Raw genomic sequence first — 27,875 nt, 5'->3', positions numbered from 1 at the left:
AGTAAATACAAATTTATAATTTTTGACTTTACGAAGTGTACAATGTAATTGTTCAATAATTAACATAAGCAGGCATTCATTAATTTATATTAATATAATAATTAATAAAACTAATAAGCGGGTGATTGATGACTCAGTGGTAGAGTTTTCATCTATGGTATTCTAACCCAGGACATGTGGGTTTTCGATGGCTAATTTTGTGTTCGAAAATTTTCCCGGTGGAAGGCCTACCTTTCTTATATTTGTTCCATCATCACTCATTAACGAATTTAGTTTATCAAAACTCTATAGCCATATATTCATTCTGTCCGTCAGTGAAGCAAACAGTCTCAAGAACTATCTGATGGATTACCAATCAATTTTGGCCATGATGTACAGAGTCAATAGTTAAGAATCGAGTTCCCTGATGAATGTAATATTCAAACCGGAAGCGGTACAAATCAACCATTTCCGGTTTTAACGTTAATCATTATATAGTAAATATGGTAATAGATAGCGAGAAGCGGTTTCCAGTAATCGACATATATATAACATTCATGTAGATAGAATGTTACCCAATTTGTGCATCTGCTGAAAATAATGAGCTTAGGTATTTAGAGAGCATTTTCCGCTTTAGAAAATGTGTGCTTGGTAAAGAATGTAGAGAATTAGCTGAGTCAGGCATGTAGCTAGAATATGGTAATAGGAAGGGGGGGGGGGGTCTGTCACGAAATACTGTGGTTATTTACCAGGGGCTCAATCATTCTAAACTATTTTATTGGCAACATATATTGGTTCGTTTAGCCAAGATTTCTAAATGGGGGGATGATATGAAATACTGTGGTTACACACCAGAGGCTCGATCAATCTAAATATTTTACTGACAACATACCCATATTGATTGGTTAGGACAATAAAATGAGGATATATTAGTAAGTATTTTAATTAGAAGCTATGAAGAAATCTCGAGTAAAAGAATATAAAAAAGTATTGAAAAAGATATAGTTTTCCGAGGTCATTCGAACGGTGTCGAGAATTTTGCGTCTGGGAAATTTGCGCCCTACCTCAAGAACAGGGAAAATTGCGCCTGCGATGTACCTCCACCGGGAAGTTGAGCCCTGCGAAATAAAAGAACCTATTGGAGCTTACGCATTTGCTCGGAGGGGCTGACATTACAGCATAAACAATCCTCCCCCACAACCATGCCATTTGTGATTTATTTTCATTGTGGCTATATAAGGGGAGAATAAACTTCAATATAAGCCAAAAGAACACAACGGATCAAAGCAATCACTGCTTCTTCCAGAGATGATTTTGGGGGAACACTGGCCTCCCCAGAGCTCTCAGAGTGCCCCCTCGGAGGAGATCAAAATAATACGTCTATAATATAATAATAAATAGAATAGTACCAGCAGTGACCCCCCTCCGGAATACTAAGTGTGCCCCCCGGAACATTTTTTTTCTGAAAGAACAACTGAACGCAATTGTGTGTTTGAATTCCAGCAAGTAAACACACTGTACATAGTTTTCTTGATAATATTACTGAACTGATTTTACATTCACTTTACATTTTCTTTTCTATATTTTGTGTCCTGAAAAGCCAAACAACTCGCAAGGATTGTGAACAGAGATATCTGGGTAGAGCCAAACAACCTTTTGTAGATTAAATTATACTCTTTGATTATATTAATAATTATATATCAGTCATTTATACTTTTTTGTAAATTTTGTAGTATAATGAAAAATTGTATTTGTATGGATTGCCCTTTAGTGAACTAAAATTGTATTTTTTTCATTTGTTCGGAATATTATAACGGATGGAGTAACTCACTGAGACGATGATAGGCAAGCCTAGTTCAAGTGTGAGTGGAAGTTACTTTACACAATACAAAAATAAGTTGAATTGTAGGGCGCTAACATCCCAGTGCAAATATATAGCCGGCGCATTTTCCCCTCTTTTTGGGGTAGGGCGCAAACATCCCAGTGCAAATATATTGCGAGCGCATTTTTTCCTATTTTTGTGGTAGGGCGCAAATTTCCTGGGCGCAAAATTCTCTCGTCAAGGAAAATATAATGTCCGTGAAGTTGACAAGCCACTTATGTCAGACTCCAATTTCGACTTTAAACGTCGCTAGTGCTACGTTAGTGTTCGATAGTGACGCAAATCGTTAGTACTCCACAGATAACGTGTGCTTTTTAAATAATGGATATAGGTCTTCTAACTGCATGCCAACACGCCCCTTCTAAGAATCATCTCAAAAATGAGGTTAACCGTTAGAGCAAGTAAGTGCTCATTAGAGCCATTAGCAGCCCATACACGTAAACACATGCCTGAAGAAACAGCCCGACTTGTATGAAAAATGATAAAACCACAGGCAAGTTGATCGTGTATGGCCTCGTTCATTCATGTTGAAAGTTTTCAAATTCTTCTGAGAACATGTTTGATGTTTTTGCCGTTCTGCATGCATGTTTACCGTGTATGGGCTCGTTCATGCAAGGTGGCTGTTTTATATTTAGGTCCGCCAATCACGACAGCGGAAGAAATCACGCGACTCTCTCCTCCGTCGCATGCCAAGGTCGTTCAAGATGGGTGATCGTTATTCCTGGAGCATCAAAACAGAGAGAGAGAGAGAGATGCGTTACATGACAAGGGATTCTGTACATGCATTTATTCAGGTATACAAAGAAGTACCATGTTTTTGGAAGGTAAAATAAAAATTTTAAAAAACTACTGTGTGGGGAATGACGTAAAGAATTCTACATTTGAAAATCTAGAAAAGCTGAGAGAATTTCAACTTCACTCCACACTTGATAGTTGTTAAAAGGAGGATAAATACGTTGCGCTCCAACTACAGAAGAGAGCACATCAAAGTGAGAAAAAGGAAATTAAGTGGTTCTGACGCTCATGAAATTTACATGCCAAAGTTATGGTACTACAGGGGTGTAGCCAGCAGGCTTATCTAGGGGGGTCGTTTTTGAGGAGAGACAGCTAGAATGTACAAAACCCCAAAAAATGTGTTACAGCTGGAGATTTTGAGGGCTGAAAAAACGGATTTTTTTTTGTTTCCGTCCGAAAATCTAAACACACTGTTTTTTTGTTTTTTTTTTCTTCAAAAATATTATGTACCAGGTAGTTTTTATTATACTTAACAAAGAACTACTGCCCCGAAGCAAACGTTATACCTTTGTGTAAAACTATTTCAATCCAAGTCCTTGTACACAGAACCTATCTACATAAGACTGATTATTTTTTAATTTCATTTAATTTCTTTAAAATTTCCTGACAAAAATATTTATTTATTATTCGTGACTAAAAAACATTATAATTATTTTATTAACAGCTATATATCACTTCCTGTTTTACACCAAGTGGAAAAAAAAAGCGACTAAAATTCAAACAGAAAAACAATTAAAACGTTGTTTTTCACCATATTTTCCAACTGATAAAAAAATGTGTTTTTTTAAAACACTCAGGTTACGGCGATAGTTTTGTAGCAGTATTTATAATACCTTGTTGAAACGTTTGTCTTCAAACTGTCAAATATAAAACAGGGGCGGATCCAGGACGGACTTCTGAGGGTCGGTGGGTTATAATACTGCTACTTAGAGCTACCTTTAAGAGCTTCAAACTCTGGGATGGGTTTTATTTATATATAAAATAAGAAATCTTCATCTTCTGGGGGTTATCGCCCCTCTGGATCAGCCTCTTATATAAAATCACAGTAAATCGTGTAATCTGCTGTTACAAATAAGTATATATATATATATATATATATATATATATATATATATATATATATATATATATATATATATATATATATTTCGAAGTCCATTTGTTTGTTATGAGTTTATATTGACACAAATCTAAAGAAAAATTACACAAAATATTATAATTTGTGTGGAATAATTTAGTTCCATTATCTAAACCATTTCCATCCAATTTGGACATGTTGGCGTGGGAGACCCGGGTTCGATTCCCAGTGGGAACTAATGTGGTTCGGATTCCACGTTAATCAGTAGGTCCACGTTTCATATAGCATCGCTGCTGAACGGGACGTCAAACTCAAAATCAACTCAACCAATTTGGAAGTGATCCGCACAGGAGCACTAGATCAATCGATTGTAGTAGATGTGGTAGCAACCTGTGCATTTGGTCATTCCTTACACAGAAGATACACCATATTATTTTTCAATCGGTAAATAATTTAACGTAAATTATTAATTATGTGTAAACTTTGTTATATTTAAATGACTGGAGCAATATAATTTTACGATGATGTTTTAAAAACTGGTCGTTTAGGGGGTCCAGGAAATCATTTGTGGGGACTGGCCCCGACGCCCTCCTCCCCATGGCTACACCCCTGTGATATTACGATTAACTTTAATTTTTATCGGATTAGGAAGAAACACGTGTAAGCAAAAGCAACCTAGATGAATACAGCAGTGATGAAGAGCCTGATGAGTCATCTCCACAGGTAATTAAGATAAAATATTATTGCAACTAGTTTTATTTTCACACTTATTCCTGTGTACTGGCATGTAGAATTAAGAGACCTCGATGGTCACTACTAGTTGGTAGCAATCATATTGTCTTACCATTCGACTCTTCACGGTCTCCGTCCTCCACATTTCTCAAACAACTTCTAGTAAGTTGAACAGCATGTTGGTGCGTGTGTGGGCAAAAAATTCTTCCAACATACATGACGAGACAAATGTATCATGAATGTTGGTCATGCAAGTGTGTACATGTATGGGCCGCTATTAACATTAATGCCTCCATCGTACGGCCCTATGAGTAATGATAATAGCACGCTCTTTGCTAGTCTCAATGCGTCCCTATATTCTCGCGAACATTCTGACGTGCCCAAGTTAGTTACTTTTTTTTTTTTTTTTGCAACTATTGTTTATCTGTTATTGTTTATTGCTAGTCTGCAGAGTAGTCCTTACATTAATATGCCATTGTCCTTGATAATCATTGCGTATTTACAAGCAGTTTGTTATTACTGTTAGAAGATATCAAAAAACAAGATAAAATCTACTACTTAACGGTTCACATTTTTCTTTTACAGTACATAAACGATTGATAATAATAATAATAATAATAATAATAATAATAATAATAATAATAATAACAAGACTATTCCAGCATAAAAGTTATCAATTGCATCCCACTGGCAACAAGAGACGCATATTTTAACTTCACAAAAATTAGTTTCTCACGATTTTCTGGAAAACTACGTATGATAACATCTTCATTATGTCAAGTTGTTTATCTCAGTGTGATATATGTCTTACCTCTGGACAATATCAAAGTAAAACAAAAATTAAATATTAGAAGTACATCGTACTTTTGGACTACATCTCATTAACCATGGGAAGATTGAGTAGTGTATACTTTAGGATGTAAGTTTCAGCTTAATTTGCATCATACATTCTTAGGATTACAAAAAGGAAATTTGTTCGTTTGCGTTTGAACAAAATTCTTAGGATTACAAAAAGAAAAAATAATTTTTCCGAATTCCGGAATTTTTCCGAATTCCGGATTTTTTCCGAATTCCGGAATTTTTCCGAAATCCGGATTTTTTCCGAATTCCGGATTTTTTCCGAATTCCGGATTTTTTCTAAATTCCGGATTTTTTCCGAATTCCGGATTTTTTCCGAAATCCGGAATTTTTCCAAATTCCGGAATTTTTCCGAAATCCGGATTTTTTCTAAATTCCGGAATTTTTCCGAAATCCGGAATTTTTCCGAAATCCGGATTTTTTCTAAATTCCGGAATTTTTCCGAATTCCGGATTTTTTCCGAAATCCGGAATTTTTCCGAATTCCGGAATTTTCCGATTTTACTTTCCGGATTCCGGAAAGTAAAAATTCCGGAATTGGCCATCCCTAATATATATATATATATATATATCAGGAAGACTTAGTCTCTTTATTATTTGTTCTTAGTGTGTTTTTCCTTACATCTTAAGCTCGGAAAAGCCGAAGCAAATAAACCCATAAACTAGAATGTTTACTTGATCAATGCAGGGGTATACCTACTTTTGGGCCACCCTTCATATAGCTTCGTTGTACCCAGACCTCCCAGCAGGACATTCAAAAAATATAGGACAGTTTGGTTTATACAATGGAATATTATGCCTGAGGAACAGAGAAAAAATAAAAATGTATTATAAGAAAACTCCACCCTTTACCCCAATGGACAACTATTTGTTATTCAAAATTGTAAAAAAAATTTAAAAATGCAGCTCCAATATCTTTAGAATTCAGAACATATTCGCACTACCTCAGAAGAAAAAGAAACTGTTAACTCTTATTTATAGGATAACCATGACATTTAACACTTTTAACATGCCGTTATTCATATATAATTTTGAATACGTAAATTTAATTAATGCATGCAAAAATATTAACTGTTTTTCTACCTTCCTACTATCCTTCTAGTTTTTTTTATTTACAAATGAACTTTATTTTGGCATTATTTTTCTTAGAAAAAGAAGATTGATAACTTATTTCTCTGTAATAAAATACTTGAATCTAATAAAACACTGAATTATTTGATCAAAGTATTTCCCTCTGAAATAAATAACGTAACAGCATTTCATTCATCATAGCTCTGCAAATTATATATACCTTTTCAGTTCATAAATGATTTCCAGGACATTCCCAGGATTTTCACCATTTGTCTACTTTCCATAACTTTTCGAAAGCGTTTCCACGACACACTTATTTCCAGGTTTTTCAGGGCGCGTATCATGTACAGCAACATTGGAAGGTATTGGAATATGCTCGTGAATACCAACTCATCTCAATGCCTAGCCAATACTGCTGCACACACTGCTGAAAGAAAATGCTAACACAGCTTGCGTTACAAGAAACTGGAGCATGGCAAGGTTCCTCAACTAAGCTTCAACTGGGGAGGAAAATGAAATAAAATGAAATCTCTGAGTTTTACGTCCCACGGTTATGCCGGGTAGGCTAAAGGAGACGGTGATGATGAGTGATGAATGAAATGGTGGAATGAAGAAAGTGGGAGGAAACGGGAGAACCCCGAGAAAACCCACGCACACGGTGTTTGTCCACCACAAAGTTCACTTGGCGGGGGCTGGGATCGAACCCGGGACCCCAAGCACCAGAGGTGAACGCTCTACCACTGAGCCACCGTGGCTTCTCACTGGGGAAGAATAGGCACATAGGAAACAAAGATGGGAAAAAAAAGTGGCCGTGGGAGGATAGGAGAAAACATTTTTTATAAAAAAAAAAAAGGTAATAGTGTGGATTAGTGACTATCCCTCAGAAAAATAATGCTAAGACACATTTAAGGATATTGCTAATATGTAGCAAGTTAAATCATCACTAGAACTGCCGTTGGCATGCACTTTTAATAATTCAATCAGTGAAAAATATAGGAAATATAGGACACATATAGAACAAATAAACATAGATTCCTAAAATATAGGAAAAAATAGGAAAATAGGACAGCTGGGAGCCCTTTGTATCAATAACATACTAATAAAAAGCTCAAAAACCCAGGTGGGTTTTCAAGTGAGATTTTTCACGTCGATCCAACTTAAAAAAAAAAACAATGTATATATCTAACTTTAGTTTCTATTCAAATATTTTCCTTCTACTAATGGAAACCAAGTCCTCACAACAGATTTTTGAGTTACACTTTAGAAAAGTAAGCATATTCTAGTTATCCATGAATCTGTTATTCGTGTATTTTCAGTTCGAGTCATTACAATTTGGAACAGTTTCTTCTCATAATCTACGAAGACGCTGTCTTCTGTTGAGAAAAAAATCATAATCAATGGCAGAATTACGACGGGCGCAAATAACTCGATGAATTGTTTATATTTCGAAAGGATTTTATGGTTATTAGATATTTCATACCAACACAAGAACTCCTTGATATGAGATAAAGCAGGCAGAAAAACTTCGGCATTACAATTATTAAACAACTATTTTAATTTCATGCAAAGAATTCTGCAGTACGCCTCGAACGCTTTCGAAATAGCGCTGGAAGGGACACTATGTATTAGTGCTGTTAAAATTCGAATAATTCATTGTTCGGATATTGGAAACGAATATTTAAATATTCGAATAACAGCAAAAATAATTTAAACAGAATTATTGTGTAAATTTCACTGATGGCCTAATCGTACTGAAACACTGCTCTTTATGTGATCGGCAAAGTCAAAATATGAAATGAAATCTTTAAGTTTTACGTCCTACGTTTATGCCGTATAGGCTAAAGGAGGCGGTGATGATGAGAAATAAAGGAAATGGTGGAATAAAGAAAATGAGAGGAAACGAGAGAATCCGAGAAAACCCACACACACAGTGTTTGTCCACCACAAAATTCACTTGGCGCGAAACAAAGACCGCATGCACTAGAAGTGAACGCTTTACCACTGAGCCACCGTGGCTTCTCAGCGAAATCCAGTAGTGCCAGGTCTGGTAAAAGAAAAGTTCGTACTCATCAGATGATGTTGGTATTGCGACGTCCACCCAGCGTCGTGAGGACAACTGGGGAGTTATTTCAAAGAAAGAAGTAGCAAATTCTGGTATTAAAAGCAAAGGGGCTGGGAAAGGTGAGTGACCGTTCGTACTCACCAGATGGTGTTAGCATTGTAGCGTCCATTCAGCGTCGAGAGGACAATTATGGAGCTGTTTGAAATAAAGTAGCAGCAAACTCTGGTCTACATAGCTAGCATTAACGGTGACGGGCATCGATCTGATGATCTTACAGTACCTCACAGGCCATAAGTCCGTTGGTAGACCCTGGGTGTCAGGGGCTAGTACACTAGGAGCTTTGTGGCTGGTAGGCCATGCGTCCCTAGAGCTAGTGCACTAGTTTAGTGACTGGTAGGCCCTGGGTCCCTTGCAAGTGCACTAGGAGTTTAGTGGCTGATAGGCCCTGAGTCCCTAGGGCTAGTGCGCTAGGAGTTTAGTGGCTGGTAGGCTCTGTCCCAAGGGCTAGTGCGCTACGAGTTTAGTTTACTTTATATACCACATTCATTGGATGCAACAATCACATCACTCATTTTTGAAAACAATATACTTCCTTGCTGTATGTGATTGTAACAGCAGCACATAATGTATATACCTATTTCTACAACGACTTTACATAGTTTTTTTTATGACAATTGTACGAGCTGACTGCATCCTTATACCACTGGATATACAATTAATATAATAATAATAAAAAAAACTTTAGATTTATGAATTCTGAAAAACCATAGAAGAATTGCGTGAAATTTGAAGTATCTCGTTAGTTAACGGAGAGATCATCATTAAAAAATACTTACACTTTAATTTCATCTTTTGTACAAACAGCATCTTGAACTTGTTTTATCCAATCTGGAGTGATCCTTGAGCTAACGCCAACTGGAACAAATATTTCTGGTGCTGATGATTTTGACCTTTGGGCAGTCAAATATAGAAGCTGTAAATCGCTTTTATAAAAATACTGAACATTCCACATGCCTAGTACTGGGAGAAAAGGAAAAACCTTTCAGTCATATCAACAACATGCCAGTACTAGATTTCAGATTTATTACTTACAATTCATAAATTACACATAAGACCGCATAATACGGTTTTAAATTCATTAACAAATATCCTAAAACATCAACTACAATTTATTAGTATTGAATGGGCGTGAGAGAATAGACATTATAACTAGGAAAGAAAAACCCAATATTCGTCTTCGAAAAATATTTTTTAGTGGTTCTGCACGTTTCGAGGTTATCCATAGAGCTCTTTTTCAACCTATGAACAACAGACCTACAATAACTAGTACATGACAATATACTAAATAGTCTGTTTACATAGACTATTTACAGACGGAAATAATGGCAGATAGAAACAAGTGAAAGCGTATGACAACCTAACACCAAACTCAGTCACATGTAATTCACAACTAATTATTTTTTACAATCGAACGACGACCTGCTTTTACAGGAGATTTCATTCTTTCTACATTGTTTACCGCATTTGAGGCTTCCCGCATGATGTTTATCTTCCACTTATTCTCGGCCTTCTGGAAAGGACTTGTGCCCTGAATAGGGAATGTTCTCGATAAGCCCTTTGTAACTTTTCATAAGTCATGTAGCGGATTCGCCAAGCTTTATATAAACTTCGACGGCTCAATATTGCCCAAACTTCAACCGGTCTATTTTCGTAACGCACCTCACAAACACAACTTTACTTAAAACGCTCTTAACAATCATGTAGCAGCAGGAGCAAGTTTGAACTTGTACTGAATCAACTGCAAGGATTAACTTAGCTGCCGTATGAAGATGGAGGCAGCAGCACTGTCGGTTTGTGAACAGTGTTGCCAGTCTCATTACTTTCCTAATATACCTCGTAAGTTGAATATATAAACTAACATAGGTACAAGACAATCTGAGCATGTCTTTCTTACATAATTTGGTACACCATCTGGATCAATAGCATTACAAAGTTAAGATTATTTATAGTTTTTTAACACCTGAACTAGTGATGTATGGGATTGCAATTACATTACCATTTTTAGTCTGTGTAAGACAGAGGACTTACACCTATGGAACCTGAAAAATTTGTTCGGAAATGATTTACAAATACATCTGATATACTTTGCTTCTCAGAATATAAAGAACTGTCATATAGCATGTTATGAACGTGATGTAGATTCTTGTTTTTAAATCATATCAATCTTATTGTTTGTTCACCTATACAAATCGTAGTACCTCTTTCTTCTGCTCTTATGTTCCTTGGTTATGAATGGAAATAACTTCCATATCAATGTTTCTCTTTTCGTGATCGAAACTGATATCTGTTGTATATGTCACCTACAATCTCATTTACGTTGTTGCATGAAACTTTTTTTATGTAGGTCTTAATATATTAAGCAAATATTTACACTTAATATGTATTGATTCAAAAATGCCGTACAATCTCGACAAGGTCTCTTTCCTTCCTTAGCAACTGAGGAAGACAAGAGACCTTGTCGATAGTATGCGTCAATTTATTTCATTAATTAATTAAGATCTATATAAATTTGATTCAAGATACCATCTTTCAAATTGTAGTGAAAGATCCCTATTATTATGTTTCTTTGCAGTACAGATGCCTCAAATTTCAATAGAAATTGAGACATTATTTATCAGTTTTGTTCAGAGAACAAAAGTCAGTCCATATTACAACACCTACAGTGACGGTTTTATAATGTAATCACAAAGTCGTGTGCCTTTCCAATCCGAAGAAAAATAATTAAGAAAAAATATTGACCTTTATTCCTTTATACGAATGACGAAGAAAAAATATTTTAATTCAGAATTTCAACCCTGATTCATGTCTATGAGAGATTTGGCAACATAGTGTAAGTCATGATGCTTGATATTATTCTCTGTTCACGTGTTCTGGCTTGGTCCTTTCCAGAGATCTTCTGCTTCACAGAGCAGCTCATTAAATGTCTACTCTTACGTAAGATGTAATTACACATTTTTCGTGACTGAGAAGAAAAACACTTTTCAGTCGGCAGAGGGACCACGAGAGAAGGAACAGGGTGGAGCCTAAGCTCTGTTCCTGAACTGTAGCATTCAAGCCGAGCGGGAAGTAGGGTGGATTTGTTCCGTTTCTCACACACATTCAAAACAATGACTCACATTTAGAGACGAAACTTTTTCGCAACAATTTTGATATTTTGTAGCATTGATTATCACAATTTTCGCATTTATTTTTTAACATTTTAATGGGCAGTGTTGCTCTCAAGCAATATCGCACTCTATTGCGTTATCCGCACCAATTATAATTTCTGTGATCATTGCTTTCATACAATATTCATATATATGATTTGTGGGCATTTCTTTAGATACTTCTAATCTTCGTCAACAGGGGACAGTCAAATTTAGTATTGTAGAAGCTTTATCTCCTACGTTCCGCGAAAGTTATTTTTTTATTTGTGGTTTCTTGCTCTGTAGGAAAATATTTCAACGAAACTGATGGTAATTACTGAGAGTATTCTTATGATATTTTACCATAATAGGGCAATGCTGCTCAGTAGCTACACATAAGACCTATTTTATGGCACTGTTGCTTTGAAATAAACACCCTGTATTTCGTAACCAAAATACAAAAATACTTTAAAATTACGAAATTATGATCAGGAAGACATGGTTCAACCATAAAAGCAAACTAAATATTTTAATAGTAATGATATCAATGCTTGCCCATTAAAGGGTTAAATGTAGCATAAGCTTTTTAAAAATAAAATTATGGAACTTTTAAGCAGTATATTTTAAGGTGTATATTTAATAGAGATGCACATTCTAGCTAATGTATTCACTGAGATATAGAAACTAATGCAAAAATTTAAACATTTCCTCTAACGTCATCCTTAGTTAAAGGATACCATGCAGCAAGACATTCCCAATTCTTGTTTTAAGTTTGTTCTCCTGTCAGTATCAATTATATTATACCTGGAAAAGAATCTCTCGGCATCAACACTCGAGAGTGGCAACTAAATTGAACATAACAAGCTGACAGTAAAAGACCTGTAGTAAACTTTTAAACTGTTTAACAATGATACAATGTCAACTTCCCTATCCTCACTCTTGAGAACTTCAAAACCCTTACTTTTAAATTCACGGTGAACAACAAACATATCATGAACATTTTCACCACAAAACACAGTCAAGGATCTAAACAACAGTTCAGTTTTGTTGATATCTACATCTTTATGAAGCGAAACACTTTCTGGATCAAATAACTCACAGAGCTTTTTCGTAAATGTAACGTTTTTTTTAAGTTAAATAATATCTGAAATGCTCATTTTAGTTATTATTAGCAATAATTAAAAAGAATTTCACTTTTTCGTTTTCATTCGCATTTATCGTAAGTAATACCGATTTTCACAAAAATTCGCGATAATATAAACGTGAATCTTGGCTCTGAAACGAAAAGTTTGAAGTTTCCTCAAACATATACGCATTTTTTTTTTTTTTTTAACGTTTCACTCATATCGCATTAACGAAAAAGTTTCGTCTCTACTCATATTGTATAAAAAACGAGAATCTACGAATTTTGTATCATTGTTTGTAACGCTCATATAGGTTCATATACAAATTATTATGAGCGAAAAGAAATAAGAACACTTTCTTAGTACACTTTACGATTTCAGAATTTCAGAATATCCAAGATTTTTTTTTAAAAAATTAGGGAATGAACGAATATTCTTGAACTACATTTAAAATTGATTTTCCACTGAAATATTACTGTAAAAACAAATACGAGTAGCCACAACCAAATATATAAGTGTTATATTTGTAATTCAAAATTATAAAATAGCAATAAGCAGAGAATAGTAAACTGTCAGGTCACGTAGGGTAGATTTAAAGCAGACAACACTAACGAGGGTTCAAATTCGATCTCCGGTAGGCTTACGGAACTTCATGTATATTTTTGAAGCTTCTTCATGCATATATGGTCTGCAAACGGGTCTGCATGGGATACCAGGATTCGATTCTCGATAGGAATATGTGATACAAAATATACGTTCAACCGTCGATTTATGTCTTGGTGCTGATACTAAATGGTCGAATGAATTATTCATTTGCTTTAGAACCGACCCAAAATTAAATGCATACTTGTCTCAATGCATCATGAAAATATTACAGTGCCTCTACTTTAGAAGTAAATAAATAAATTTACAATAAACGAAGCTAGCTGTTTTCACTATTACTTAGTTTTTGTATCCGTTCCAAACTACATTCTTAAGTATGTATGTTAATCAGTATGAAACTGAATGATTTTTACAGAATCGACTGAGAGGGAAGGGAGGTTGCACGGTGCTCATCTCTGGTACGAGGGATCCCTAGTTTGATTCCCAATCACGCGAGTTTGTGGTGGGCCTCATTTAACTACACAACTTTGCTTTTTCGAGGAGAATCATGCAGGAAATAACTCCATATAAATAGAAAAAACCATCAGAGGAACAGACTTATACATAAAAAAAAAAGATATAATAGATCAGAGATACTACGTAAATGGAATTCTAGAAACAATAATTTTTTGTGGTACTATTCTCTTTGTACTTGTATGTATGTATTATTATTATTGTAGACTCAGTTATTTTTTGTAGCTATCTACCTTGAAACCATAAATGTACTTTCTGTACACAATACCTACCTTCGCAAAGTTCCATATATACTTGGAAAGTTATAGCCAATTTCCCTTGGTCCTTACAGCCAAGTTGATACATCTCCTTGAGCTGAAAATAAGTTCAGTTAACATATTAGTCGATATTCTTCTACTTGCTTTATTGCTCACTAGTATTTTTTTTTCTTTCTTTCTTAACGAAAATCCATGACAATATACAGGTACAAATACATTTCACAACCAGAGCAGTAAGTGTTGAACAATGCCCCTCCCTATTTCAATAATTGCAGACATCTGTATGAACTGTCATGTTCAACAAAATCTCGAATACCCAGTTCTCTTGTGAAAGCCCTCTACTTTCAATCCATCCGAAGTATGTTTCGATTCAAAGATATGCAAGGAAGAAAACTTGAAAGAGACTTAGTGTGCAGCAATTCTTATCAGAGATACAAGTATATAGGTTCTGAAAAACACAATCATGTTCTAGCATTTTTAAACATCACTGCATATGAAAAGGATGAACAGGCATTGTAACTGAAAAGATATCTACATGTTCACTTTCCACTATATTACACCCACCAAAATATTTAAGAATATACATTATCCACGTTTTGAAGATAAGACAGCAATAGTGGAAAACACAGTAGCATGACTTATCATTTAAGAAAATATTTTAATCTGTTGCTAGTGTTAGAACCTTTTTTTTTGGGGGGGGGGGATAACTGTTTTAGGGGCTTGCACTGACCTGCATGTTTGATTAAACCACTTTTAAAAGGTACGCAACTTTTTATAAGGTATTCCTTTTTTTCTTTCTTATAAAAACGGTATTTCGTCATTGAGATTATTTGGACGATGATAAATTAATAATGCCCTACAAAAGAAATTCTTCCAAATATTGACATTGTACAGTCGTGCATGGGCTGATTGTTGATGTATGTAAGGAGTGCCTGCAGTACCTTTTCGATATACTTTATAAATTTATTGTGCGATCGGGTAATCAGTAAATCTAAAAATGGAAGACAGTTATCAGATTCTCGCTCGAGGGTGAACTTCAGCCTAGAATGCTGATTATTGAACTGTTCAAATATTCGTAAAAGTGTATTTTCATCGCATACAAGTAGTAAAATGTCATCGGTATAACGATAATATCTAATATACTTAAATGTATCCTGCTATAAAATAGAAGTTTCAATCTGATTTAAAACAATATTGGACAATATCGGGGATAGTGTGTTGCCCATGCCTAGACCATCATTCTGGAAAAAGTAATGATTTCTAAATTGAAATACATCGGTTGCTGAATAAACCTCAAGCAATTGTAATAAAAACATTAGTTTCATACATAGATGCGCTATTTTGTAATAACCAAGATCGTGTACTATTGATAGTAAGTTCCAATGGTATGGACGGGTACATATCAACAACGTCTGTGGAGACAAGTAAAATGACATTACCATTTACAAGTGATGATAACTGTTGTTTAAGCAGGGCTCATAGTGGTCTAGTCTCTTGTAAATAGTTGAAAAGTGACCAAAAGCACACGAAAAAAAAGTGACCAAAATCTCATCATGCTCCTTTTTTCCTTTGTCAATTTCTCCAATACTTCTCTCTTTGTTATTTTGTTTCATCTTTTCTTCTTTACTTCTTCTTTTTGAGCTTTCTCCTTTCTTAGGTTTTCTAAGTAAGCTTTGTAGTTACAGTAAACAAACTTAGCAGATGTAAGAAGCTTCTGAGTAAGTGAAATCAGTTCTGTCCTATTTCCGAATTTCTTCATCCCAGATATTAGATTCAACTTCGCATTGAGAGTTCTCAAAGTCATGAAATATTCAAATTCATCACCTACTCTTAAGAAGAACATATAAGAAGCATAACACAAGACGAATATGATGACCATAAAAACATACACTCACAACGTTGAACGGAGCATTAACTATTACGAGAGAAAACTAAAAGATTATTATGATAGAAAAAAGAATAGACACAGAAGAGTTCTCAACCCCACCTTTAGAGCTTAAGCATCCACCAACCATCCACTGTGCTTTAGAAAGAATAAAAGCTTAAGTGAGAATAAAGCTGACTGTTTCACATGTGGCAGCAAATACTGAAGGTTTTAGAAGAATAATGAGTAACAAGTTTCTGCCCTTTTCCATTTACTTGTATATTTTTCTTGGAAAACTGCCAATTCAAAACATAAATTACACGAAAAAGTCACTTTACCTCCCAAAAAAATAACTTTTAGTGACAAATTTGAAAACAAGTAACTTTTAGTGACCAATTTGAAAAAAAGTAACTTTTAGTTAAAAAAAAAGTGACTCGCTATGAGCCCTGGTTTAAGTCAAGACTACTTTCTAAAACATATCTGAAAGCACTGTTGTAATTATTAAGCTTTTCGTATAACCATTTGGATACTAAGTAAGCTGGATGGTTGAAACCTGATATGATCGGACGAATGGGAATGTCGGACTTGTGCACTTTCGGAAAGCCATAATAAGCTAGGTGCATGTATTTTTATCTTGTCATTTTCAGAGTCAGTCCATAGTGCAGAAAAATCAATTCTCGACTGTAGTGTTTTTATAGCCTGTGGCAATGGATTGTTTCACATCCGCGAAGAGGACATGTCGGGATTGTCGCTTTGTCACTTCACTTAAAACAACATACAATATAAAGCAGATTAATGTGATAGGTTCAGTAAAAACAAAAAGCAACGGGAGATCAAAGAAGCATTCTTTATTCATAAATATAAACCGGCTTTAAATCTGGATTTTTAGCAACATTGATAAAATCTGGTTACCTACCTTTAATGTATACTTTATATCTGGCAATAGTGACATAACAAAACTCAGCTCATTCTATCACACTGTGCTCTGCTCGTAGTTTTTTGGTACCCATCTCTCATGTTATATTTATTTGATGGTATGTATTCCTTTTTCCATATCATATTTCTCTCATTCATTTTAATCCTTGTTCATTTACCACTGAAGACAGAACTAGCATGTTGTTCCGATACATTTGGAGAATATTTAGTTTTCCCGCGGGAGGATTTATTGGTAGTAATCAATTATTTTGTTAAATAAACCATGCCTTTGAGTATTTTATTTTTAAATTCTAATCACTTCAACACGTCGTGCAGCTATCTTCTTCGTTGGTAGTATTTACTTCAAAAGACATCGATTAAATATTCACGTGTTACTTTCCACTATTTGTTGATAAAGCAACTTCTCAGAGTCACAATGGCATTGTTTGGGGAGGATAATTCCTCTTTCCTTCCTTCCCCATGGCAAAATCTGAAATGATACTGTAAAGTCACTGAAAAATTTCCCTGGAACTCAATTACCTATAAATACACTTGAAAATAATAAAAATGTTCCTGCACACGTACAGACAGAATCAACATTCAATTCAGAGTTGGCAGTCGTTGTATTAGAATATTACCTATATTATGAAAAAAAAAAAAATTCAGCATATGCTTAAAACTACTGTAGTTATTGAATTTTCGTAGTATTGCATATCCTAATGATATAATTTCCACTCTTATCTAGAGATTCTTCAACATTAAGTTTCGGTTCCCCAATCCTAATGCAATAGGACTCATAATTGGCGTTTTATGATTAAGAGGAAGTCTTATGGTATAACTGTACCTAGTTGATAATGTACTTGAATGTAATGTGGTAATTTGAATATGAAGGAAAAGGACATTTGTTAAATTCTAAGGACCAAGATGTTTTTTAATCAGGATTATCCAAAGATATGTTTACATCCAAGCTCATTTTCATTAAGGTACAGTTACGCCATAAGACTTCCTTTCAAATCGAAAATATCACTTATGAATCCTACTATATTAGAACTAAGGAACTGGAACTTAATTTTGATCAAGGATCTCTAGATAAAAATTGCAATTATATCATTGAGGTATGTAATACTACAAAAACTTACTAACTATAGTAGTTTTGAATATATGCTTACAACTTTTTTACACTGTACCGTACCAGAAGACCTTTTCAGCAATTTTCATGATGTAAGTAATGTTGCAATAGTGACTGGGAATTCTGAATTATAACGGCGAGTTAATTCTGTATAGACATGTGCAGGAGTACATTTTCAAGTGTATATATAGGTGACTGAGTTCCAGGAAACTTTTGCAATGATTTTGAGAAGTAGCTTCTCTCAAGGGATAATAAAAATGTAGCATGTAAATATTTATTCGATATAACATTCAAAGGTTACATGCTCCGAAGATCCAGCAACGCACGAGGTATTGAAATGATTAGGATACAAAAATAAAATAAGTAACGGTACATACAATTATTTACTTACTTTCTTATTATACATAATTGCGTGTAAAATGTAAACGCTTTAACGTATTATACTGTAGTTATATCTTAGGTTGTTTTTATATTGGCAGTGATACTTTATGTTCTGCCTTCAGGTGTGGCAAATTCGTATGCTGTTAGAACCTCAAGTATATGTTGTTCAGTTTCGTCCAAACAATGTGCTTTCTTTGCAAAGTAAAAGTGGTGGATGGTTCAACTGGTTTGAAAACCATCACTATTATTTCTGAGATATCAGTTAACTTACCTACATGCTACATTTCGTTGTAAGCACAAAGAACATAGTTATTCAGAGCTATTTGATTAACATTATTCAGTCTGTGATCCCTCAATTCTGAACTGAACACAATTTGCATTAAATGATGATGATGTTTACCTATGAGAGGAGTAGATAAGTCCTTTGACATATAGGAATGGTCTCCCTTGTTCCATCAAATCTCTGTGATTTGTTGAAGCGACTGGTGAGATGTTGTTCTTTCCTAATCTCATCTGCATTTACCTTAAGAAAGTTGGTACCTTTGATGTTCCGCACACAAAATTCAAACATACCTTGAGAAGTCAGAATTTGTCCCTCGATTGATCGCTGAAGGCTTGCCTTTGCCACAAGTCTCCTCACTGTCCCTGTAGTTCAATCACGGGAACTCTTACCGTGACTCGTGGCAAAGAAATTCCACTCGGTATGTACACCAAAGTAGTATTTGTGCTTACTTAAGCTGAACACACTTTTTCTGCTCTTACATTATACGAAATAGTTTTTACATCTTCATATCTAGTCTGTTATCAATTCAGAATTTACTTCATGTAATAGCAATTCCAGAATATCCGAACAATCTGCACATTCACCCATCATACAGTTTTCATTCTTTAAATCACATACTACTTTCGCCATCTAATATTTCTAGTCGTTGATGTTAGCTGATCAATGTAACATTTTAATGTAAGAAACACACATGGAGTGAGTCTCACTTGTTCCAGCCAGAACATATCTTTTGAGTCAGTCATTCACTCTCAAAATGTAGAAAATCCAACACAAATTGAAGGTTGGTTTTCTTTAAACATTTCCCAAAGTTCTTTAACGTTATCGAAATAAAGTTTTTTTTTTTTTTATCGATTCCTTACTTCCATCTCCCGGATGAACAAATTTCATATCTGTAACTTCTGGACATACTACTTATTTCATTACTAGTATAAACATTTTAAACCAAGTCCATAGCTTCTTTACTGATTTTTCTTAGTAAAAGGAAGAAAATTAGTAAAAGAATTATAATTTTGCAACAATTGATTTCGAGTGTTCTTAAACTTAACCTGCACGGAATAATGTTTCTTCTATTGGCGCTTTTATACGACGAGTGCACAGTAACAGTGGCTAGTTTTCTCATTGGTATTTCTACTCGTTATCACAGATGTTAGGAAATTTATTTAATTTATTTATTTATTTATTTTTGTTACATACATAGATACATACATACTAGTGTCTTTTTGAGAGTTTGGTTTTTGTGTAGGAAACTGCGATACAAAGTTAAATTTGCATCATAATTTATAAGTTTTATATCGCAGTTTCATCAGTGAAGGAAAACACTATATTATTATTATTACTATTTAGTTATCTATTTTATTCTTTACGTGCAATAATGAACACAATTTTGTGTATCAAAAACAAGTATGGTAATGAAAAGTAAAGTAAGGAAAAAAAGTAGTAGCAGTTATATTTTTAAAAATTTCAGACTGATATCTTTAAGTTGATAACATTTTTGAATGTGTACATATGAAGTATTTATATTAAGGTTTGAATCTGTAATGACTTCAAAAACGGGAATTAGTATTACGCAATCCACGAAGTGAACCTTCATTTTTACGATGAAAACAAAATAGCTTGATTTCACAAGCTATTTTGTTTTTATTGTAAAAATGAAGATTCACTTCGTGGACTAGAAATATTGGGGCACGCGGAAATACGTAAGAACAAACCATGGTTCGATCAGGAATGCATTAAACTAGCAGAAAAGAGAAAACAAGCAAGATTACGTTGGCTACAAAATCCGAATGAAGTAACTACACAAAATTTCGTAGACATCAGGCGGGAAACTTCCAAAACTTTTAGAACAAAGAAACGCGATTTTTTGAAAGCTAGAAGATAATAGTAAAAATAAAAACATTCGGGAAATGTATAAGGGGATCAACGAATTTAAGAAAGGCTATCAACCTCGTGCTTATATATTAAAGGAAGCTGACGGAACAGTTCTCACTGATACGGATAGCATCTTAAATAGATGGAAAGATTTCTTTGACGATTTGCTGAACACGCAGCCAAAAACTAATGTGCGTGAAGAAAAGGAAATACACACCACAGAACACTATATTCCATAACTTAACCGAGTAGAAGTAGAAATCGGTATAAAGAAATTAAAGAAACACAAATCTCCGGGTGTAGACGAAATTCCTGCTGAGTTAATTTTAGCTGAAGGCGAAAAATTGTGGAACAAGATACACGAGCTCATTCTCCTTATCTGGAACAAGGAAGAATTGCCACAAGAGTGGAAAGAATCAATCATTGTTCCAATCCACAAGAAAGGCGACAAAACTGACTGTAATAATTATCAAGGCATTTCTCTTCTGTGAACATCCTATAAAACCCTTCCAAATATTCTATTAGCAAGGTTAACCCCATACGAAGATGAAATTATTGGAGATTATCAGTGCGGATTTAGACGAAATCGATTAACTATCGACCGAATATTTACCATTTGCCAAATACTCGAAAAGAAGTGGGAATACAATACCCCGGTACATCAACTATTGATTTTAGAAAGGCTTACGACTCGGTTAGGAGAGAAACATTATACACCGTTCTTACAGAACTTGGAATACCGAGAAAGCTAATTAGATTAATTAAGACATGTTTAAATGAATCTCAAAGTAAAGTCCGGATAGGAAAGTTTTTGTTCACGAGCTTTCACGTCGAAAATGGCCTGAAACAAGGAGATGCGTTGTCTCCATTATTGTTCAACTTTGTTCTGGAATACACTATATGGAAAATCAAAGATAGCAATAAGGCCCAGAGTTGAACGGTATTCACCAGGTTATGGCATATGCTGATGATGAAAATTTAATAGGGGATGATGGGAGAACAATAGAAAGAAATGCAGAGATCTTATTAAACGCTTGAAGGGACATGGGTTTAGAAGTAAATTGCAGAGAAAACTAAATACATGGAAGTGGGTCGGGACCGTAACACAGCAAATTATGGATACGTTAAAATATTAAATAATACTTTTGATAAAGTGGATACTTTCAAATATCTAGGATCAATATGAACAGACGAAAATCATAACGAGGAACGAAACATGGTCTCTTACTCTAAGGGAAGAACATAGGCTGAAAGTGTTTGAGAACAAGATCCTGAGACGAATATTCGGACCCAAGAGAAACGGGAATGTGGAAACTTCATAACGAGGAACTACATAACTTATACAGCTTACATTGTTAGGATCATCAAGGCTAAGAGGCTTAGGTGGGCAGGTCATGTAGCTAGGATGGAAGAAAGTAGAAACGCTTTTAAAGTCTTGACTGGAAAACCATTCGGAAAACGACCATTAGGAAGACCTAGGCCCAGATGGGAGGACAATATTAAGATGGATCTCGCAGAGATAGGAACAAAGTAAAAACTGGATCCAGTTGGCTAAGGATAGAAGTCAATGGAGAGCTTTTGTGAATGCGGCATTGAACCTCCGGGTTCCATAGGCCATAGAGTGAGTTAGTTATATATTGATTTCACACAAATATTCATTTCCTTACTGAAGCCAGCTGCTACTCGGATTCAGCTCGTTTTTCTATTTTTTAAAAATTTTAAACTAGACACTAATTTTATTTCATTTCATTGTAAAATGGGAGAACATAGTAAAACTAACATGCATATATTTCTGGTCCAATACTATGAAACAAATGTGAGAAACATAGAAGACCAGAAAAGTGTGCTGTTAAAGTTCTTTATTTTATCTAGTAATCTAGTTTCAGAAAAGTAAACTCGAGTCTCGGATTTCGAAAATCCATTTCCTTACAGGATTTTTACTCCAGGCAGTTTCTTTACAGATTAAATGAAGTATTAAAACGATATGGTCTCTGTCATCAATTTTACGGCCAGTTTCCAGAAATTTTGAGTATAGTCCGTACTAGATTGCGTTCTTGAGAGCCTAAGGAACATCGAAAGGAAAACGTTGGGTTTTCTTCCGAGGGAATTAATCACTGAGCTTAACTGTATATAAAATCGAAAGGGAACCATTTTGTCATAAAGCACAATGGTATACAGCTTTCTGTTGCGAAATGCATCTCATTTTGGTAATAAATTATAATCATGATGCATGGCAATTTGCTATAAAAGTTTTCTTTTATATTGAATGCTGGGATTTTATATAGCAAACTGCGATGCGATACCGCTTAAATAAAACGTTGATACATATATACTTAGTGTCTAGGACGCCTGCACCTATATACAGACATCCCAGTTCTTTACCTTCGTTCTGGGCTTAGCCGAACTAGATACAAAGGTAGTTTGTGACCACTTAGCACTGGATGTGAATTTTTTTTTTGGGGGGGGGGGGGGACTTGTAGGTAAGGCACAACCAATCATGCCTTAAGGAATGCCAATTGCTCCTGACCCGTTTGAAATGAATTTTTATACATAGCACTTGGCTCGAGCCGGATTTTATCCTGTCACTATTATAAATGTATAGCTTAAGGGGTGTTTAAAGTTGATGCCAAAAATAAAGTATTTTACGAGCCCCTGACGTTGGGAAGATGAAACTATGTATATAAACTCTTCATGAGAAATAAGTGGACGTATTCACCATTGTTTTAAAGATTCCGTTTCTCTTAAACGGAAGGAGGTGGAGGCAATTTATATATATATGTTTTCCTCAATATATTAAATTAATATTGCTGTTCTCTCTCGTTATCACGGAAAAACAGCTGAATCATTTGAAATGAATTTTTGAATATAGTACCTAATAACTCGAATGTAGTTTTTATCATGTCGTTTTCATTAGGTTGTATATCCTAAGAAGAGTTAAACAGATACGCCGAAAATTGAGTATTCACGATTCTTTCATGTTAAAAAATGGAATTGTAGATAAACTCTTTATTGAAACGTGCGCCAAAAGTGGTTGAACCATTTAAAATGAATTTTAAACATAGTTAGCACTTGGGTTGACCTGGATGATTGCAATTGGATTGAAATGCGTTTCCTAAGGGTCAAAGGGGCGTGGAAAAATACTGATATTCATGATGAAAAAGTTATGATAAAAGGGATATAAACACGTGTATTTAATTTATAAACAAAACTCTTTAGAAGGAAGTTCGTAAATACTCGCTGTCCTTTTCGTGTGGTTTACAGAATCGTAACATATACACTGCATATTTTATTTTGATTGTGTACTGATTAAGATGCTTAAAAAGAAAAGTTAAGATTACCATACATTATCTTTCTTCCATTTAGTCACTGTGAATTGAATCCTCAAGGTCACAGTGACCGCACAGGCTCTGTTGGGTGAACAATATTGTATTGCTACCGAGTAATTGTTACGTAGAAAACACATAAATATTAGACAATTCTTGATTTCACTTTTATTCTAATGACGTTTCAAAGACTGCGATAAAGAAACAAGCAACATAACTTGAATATAAAGACATTTCTCTTATAATTTCCTTACAAGAATTTAAACTCTGTTCTCCATGGCATGCAGTGCACCATCCAAATCGACACATGCCTGGAGACGAAGAGCAGCATTGTGACAAGCACCTTGACAGACAAGTACTGGTATCCTGTGGAACTCTTCCGTGATAGCTTCCTGTATGTGATGTTGATACACCTTGTCCTTTAAAACACCCCGTAAGAAGTCAGTTGTGCTCAAATCGGTAGATTGAGCTGGCCACTCCATAGACCCTCGTCAACCGATCCGGCAATTTGGAAATATTTTCTTCAGCCACTCTCGTACTGGTATGGCATAATATTGGCGGTGCTCCATCCAGTGACCATTATCCTCTCATTTAGGCTACACAGTGTTGCCATATCGAAATTTTTTGTCCAGAATCACAAATACTACAGTTAGTCAAAAATCATATACATAATTATGGGCCACCTGTAAGGTTACTTACGAAAGAAACTTGAAACCTCCGTAGTTTACCAATCAAACAAAGGACAATATTAAATTTTATTTCATTTGTTTTTAAATCAAGTTCAAGTAATTTATATAAGAATAATTCATTTAAATAAAAAAAAGTCAGCAAAAATTATTTTTTGTTTAAATCGTGATTATTTTCAACCCTAGTATTATATTACTGCTTCAGCAGAAGGAAAAAAGTGTCAGACTCTCAAATATTATATATCCTAGGAATCCCAATCAAGTTAATGTGATTTCGGCAACCCATCTTGTTGCCTTCAACACCCACACACTTACAGCTTTACAAGTATTTTTACATTTTATTCAGCTTAGTTCTGTTTAACAGTAATAAGGTTTTGAAGTGTTTGTAGTATATACTAACTCAGATATGGGATCAAATTGTGCTTTCCACTTATATACGTAAAATTCAATACTTTGTATGAAAAGATATGTTTATACGGAACAAATTTCTGCAGGTGACAAAATTAAATACTAAGTAATAGAGCTGCATTTTATAATTACAAGTGGAGCGTTACTAGTATGAAACCATTATAGGGGTATGTTTAGTACAAGGGGTCCAGAAGCACGTAAAAAACGCAAAATTTACAGGAGAAATGAGTGATACAAGTACTTAGACGTAACATAACGTAACCAAATCTAACCTAACCTAACATAAACCAACGTAAGCTAACATGAACTAACCTAAACTAACGTAATATTAGTAGAAATAAGCGAAATTCTATCATTTTTTGGAAAATTATGCGGGATTCTTACACTAATATAACGTAAACTAAACTAACCTAACGTAACGTAACCTAAACTAGCCTAACCTAACTTAAACTAACCAACCCTACCCCAAACTAACCGAATGTGAGCAGAAATTACCAAAATTGTAACATTTTTTAGAGAAAAGAGCTGGACCCCTTCTGCTAAACATAGGCCCCATTATAAGTGCTATAGAAACACGTATCATTGCCATAACCTACTTCTTTCCACTACCCTCGCATGCGCGCATACCCACAATCGCTGACGCGCCTGCTCCATTCGGACGGACATCCAGGCTACCGAACGAACAACAAGCTTCGCCCTCCCGTAACTTGTTTAGATAGCATTCGTGCTTTTAGTGGCTACTCAGCACAGGTTGGTTTGAGGTTTTAGCACTGTAGTTTTAATGCTACACATACGAAAGCCTTATCTATACACAAATCGTAAGAGAGTTGTAATTTTTCAACAATTGTATTTCGTGGCCGCTTTGGGTTTTATGTAATTATATCAAGGGAGAAATTTTCATGTTGCCCAGTGGAAACCTTTAAGGGGACAATAAGAAGGACATTAATGAAAGAACTATAATTTTTCAACAATAATTTCTCGTAGTGCGCCAAAAGTAAAGCTGTATGAAACATAAAACACAGTACACTGTGCAAAATACATGGCCGGTGGAAAATAGTAACTAATAGATTCATCTTTCATATACACTCACTTAATTTATCCGTCGAAAAGTACTTGTAATGAATTTACACCAATAACCCTACACTTGTCAACCTAAAATACAGCTGTATTACTTTGCATTTAATTCTGTCGCTTGCAGAAATTTGTTCTCTATAAACGTGTCTTTTCAATCAAAGTATTAAATTTTACCTGTAAATCTTCCAAAATGTGGTGCTCCAAAACTAAACCAGCACGATTTTAAAAGTCGTATACCTGTTGTAATGGTTCTACACTAGTAGCCATACACTTCTAAACATAAAATACATCTGTATTACTTACTACTTAAATCAAATATCTGCCAAAATTAGTACCTTCTTATGCTACATTCCGTCTATTCAGTTTTCCTTACAAACTTTGCAAAATAGCTTTTCTAGAACCCCTTAACTTGCAAAAGTTATTCTTACAGAAAACCCAAGTGGGACATAATCTTCAATGAGAAAAGAAGTGGTTTATGTAATTTTCTTACTGCAGATTCCATGTCAATCTGAACGATGAAATATTTACTTAAGCTATTAGTGCAGATCTTTTAGGCTAAAGAAAACAGAATCCTTATTTAAGTAAAGTGGATTTTACATACCGCAGGGTGAATTTTGTTCGTTTCCGATGCCATTTCTATGTTACAGACTTCTTTTCTGCAGAATTATTTAACATCACTCATTCTGCAAATACAGTGCAAGGCTTAAACTTTTGTTTTCTTCAGTGTTGCCAACATTCTATCACTCTTATTCAAAACCAATTATGGTTATAAAAAGAAATCCTCGAACATACAAACCTAAGACAAGTATCACAGGCTACAAATCTAGAAATGCTGTAGGTATACCTCACAAGGATGATTGGTAAAATTAAAATGAAATTGACATATCGACGGGACATTGCTGCTACCTCGTATCTCAAAAACAAAACACAAATTTACAAAAGATATTTGAAAAATTTGGAGAGTAATTAGATTAGTTAAAAGTCAGAGACTTTTAACTAATCTCAAACTTTTTCAAACGTTTCTTCTTCTCCTGTAAAGTTTCTTTCTTTCTTTTTTTTTTTTAGATACGAGGTAGCTGCTAAGTACCGTCCATTAGTTAGGAGTTTCTATATCTGGTAGCCATGATGGAGGACACAAAACTCCGCGGATATGTTCCTTCAAATAAGGAACAAAAATAATCTAGACAAATATGCTTTTTTTCTTTCTTAAAAATCAAAAATGTTATGTATATACGTAACAAAATTTGACAAGACAAACAACACAATTTATGGCTTTAATATAGTCACCTAAAGCGTTCTTTCCGATTGAATTTAATTCAACAAAAAGCGATATTTTTCATTTTTTTAAAATACTTTATTCTTTAATACATTGGCTGCTGGACATGAATCACAGATGGTTATAACCAAACCGAGGCCATTTTTAGGTATACAAAAATGTATGGAATGTCTGCATCAATTTTATGCACATGGCCTGCCAGGGAAGCCACCTTCTTTATCAATTTTATACACACGACAGGCAATGTATTAGGTACAATAATTCCTTTGCTTTTTTCCATATTAATCCTTAGCCACAGCACTATTTGAAAGTTATTTGAACGAGTAGGAAACTACTATTTCCTAACTAAATCATCCATAGCAGAGTGTTGGTCACTTCATTGAAAAGTGAATTACTTTGACAATTGGTCAACTTATATTTTTATGCTAAATCTATTATAGGATGTAATGTAACAGCATTGAATGAAGTAATTACGGAATGTCTCGAGGCAGGACAGGAGAGACACGTCTTCTAAAAATTTTCTGTAAAA

At 34.6% G+C, this 27,875-nt stretch overlaps 1 protein-coding gene across 1 annotated transcript in view; it reads right to left on the bottom strand.

Moving 5' to 3' along the window:
* LOC145690620 (tRNA-splicing endonuclease subunit Sen15-like) overlaps window positions 1-26,829 on the bottom strand; it is a 42,636-nt gene extending 15,807 nt beyond the window's left edge. The window contains exons 1-3 of the mRNA XM_081765685.1: window positions 26,672-26,829; window positions 14,154-14,235; window positions 9,293-9,476 (exon numbers count right to left, since the gene is read on the bottom strand). Of these exons, the coding sequence (XP_081621811.1) occupies window positions 9,293-9,476; window positions 14,154-14,235; window positions 26,672-26,704 (299 nt within the window). The 5' untranslated portion in view covers window positions 26,705-26,829. The remainder of the gene's footprint in view (window positions 1-9,292; window positions 9,477-14,153; window positions 14,236-26,671) is intronic.
* Between the last annotated feature and the right edge of the window lie 1,046 nt (window positions 26,830-27,875).

This window comes from Thermobia domestica, chromosome 7, assembly GCF_964235325.1.
Source record: "Thermobia domestica chromosome 7, izTheDome1.hap1.1, whole genome shotgun sequence".
Classification (NCBI taxonomy): Eukaryota; Metazoa; Arthropoda; class Insecta; order Zygentoma; family Lepismatidae; genus Thermobia; species Thermobia domestica.
This window is presented reverse-complemented; position numbering and strand designations above follow the sequence as displayed.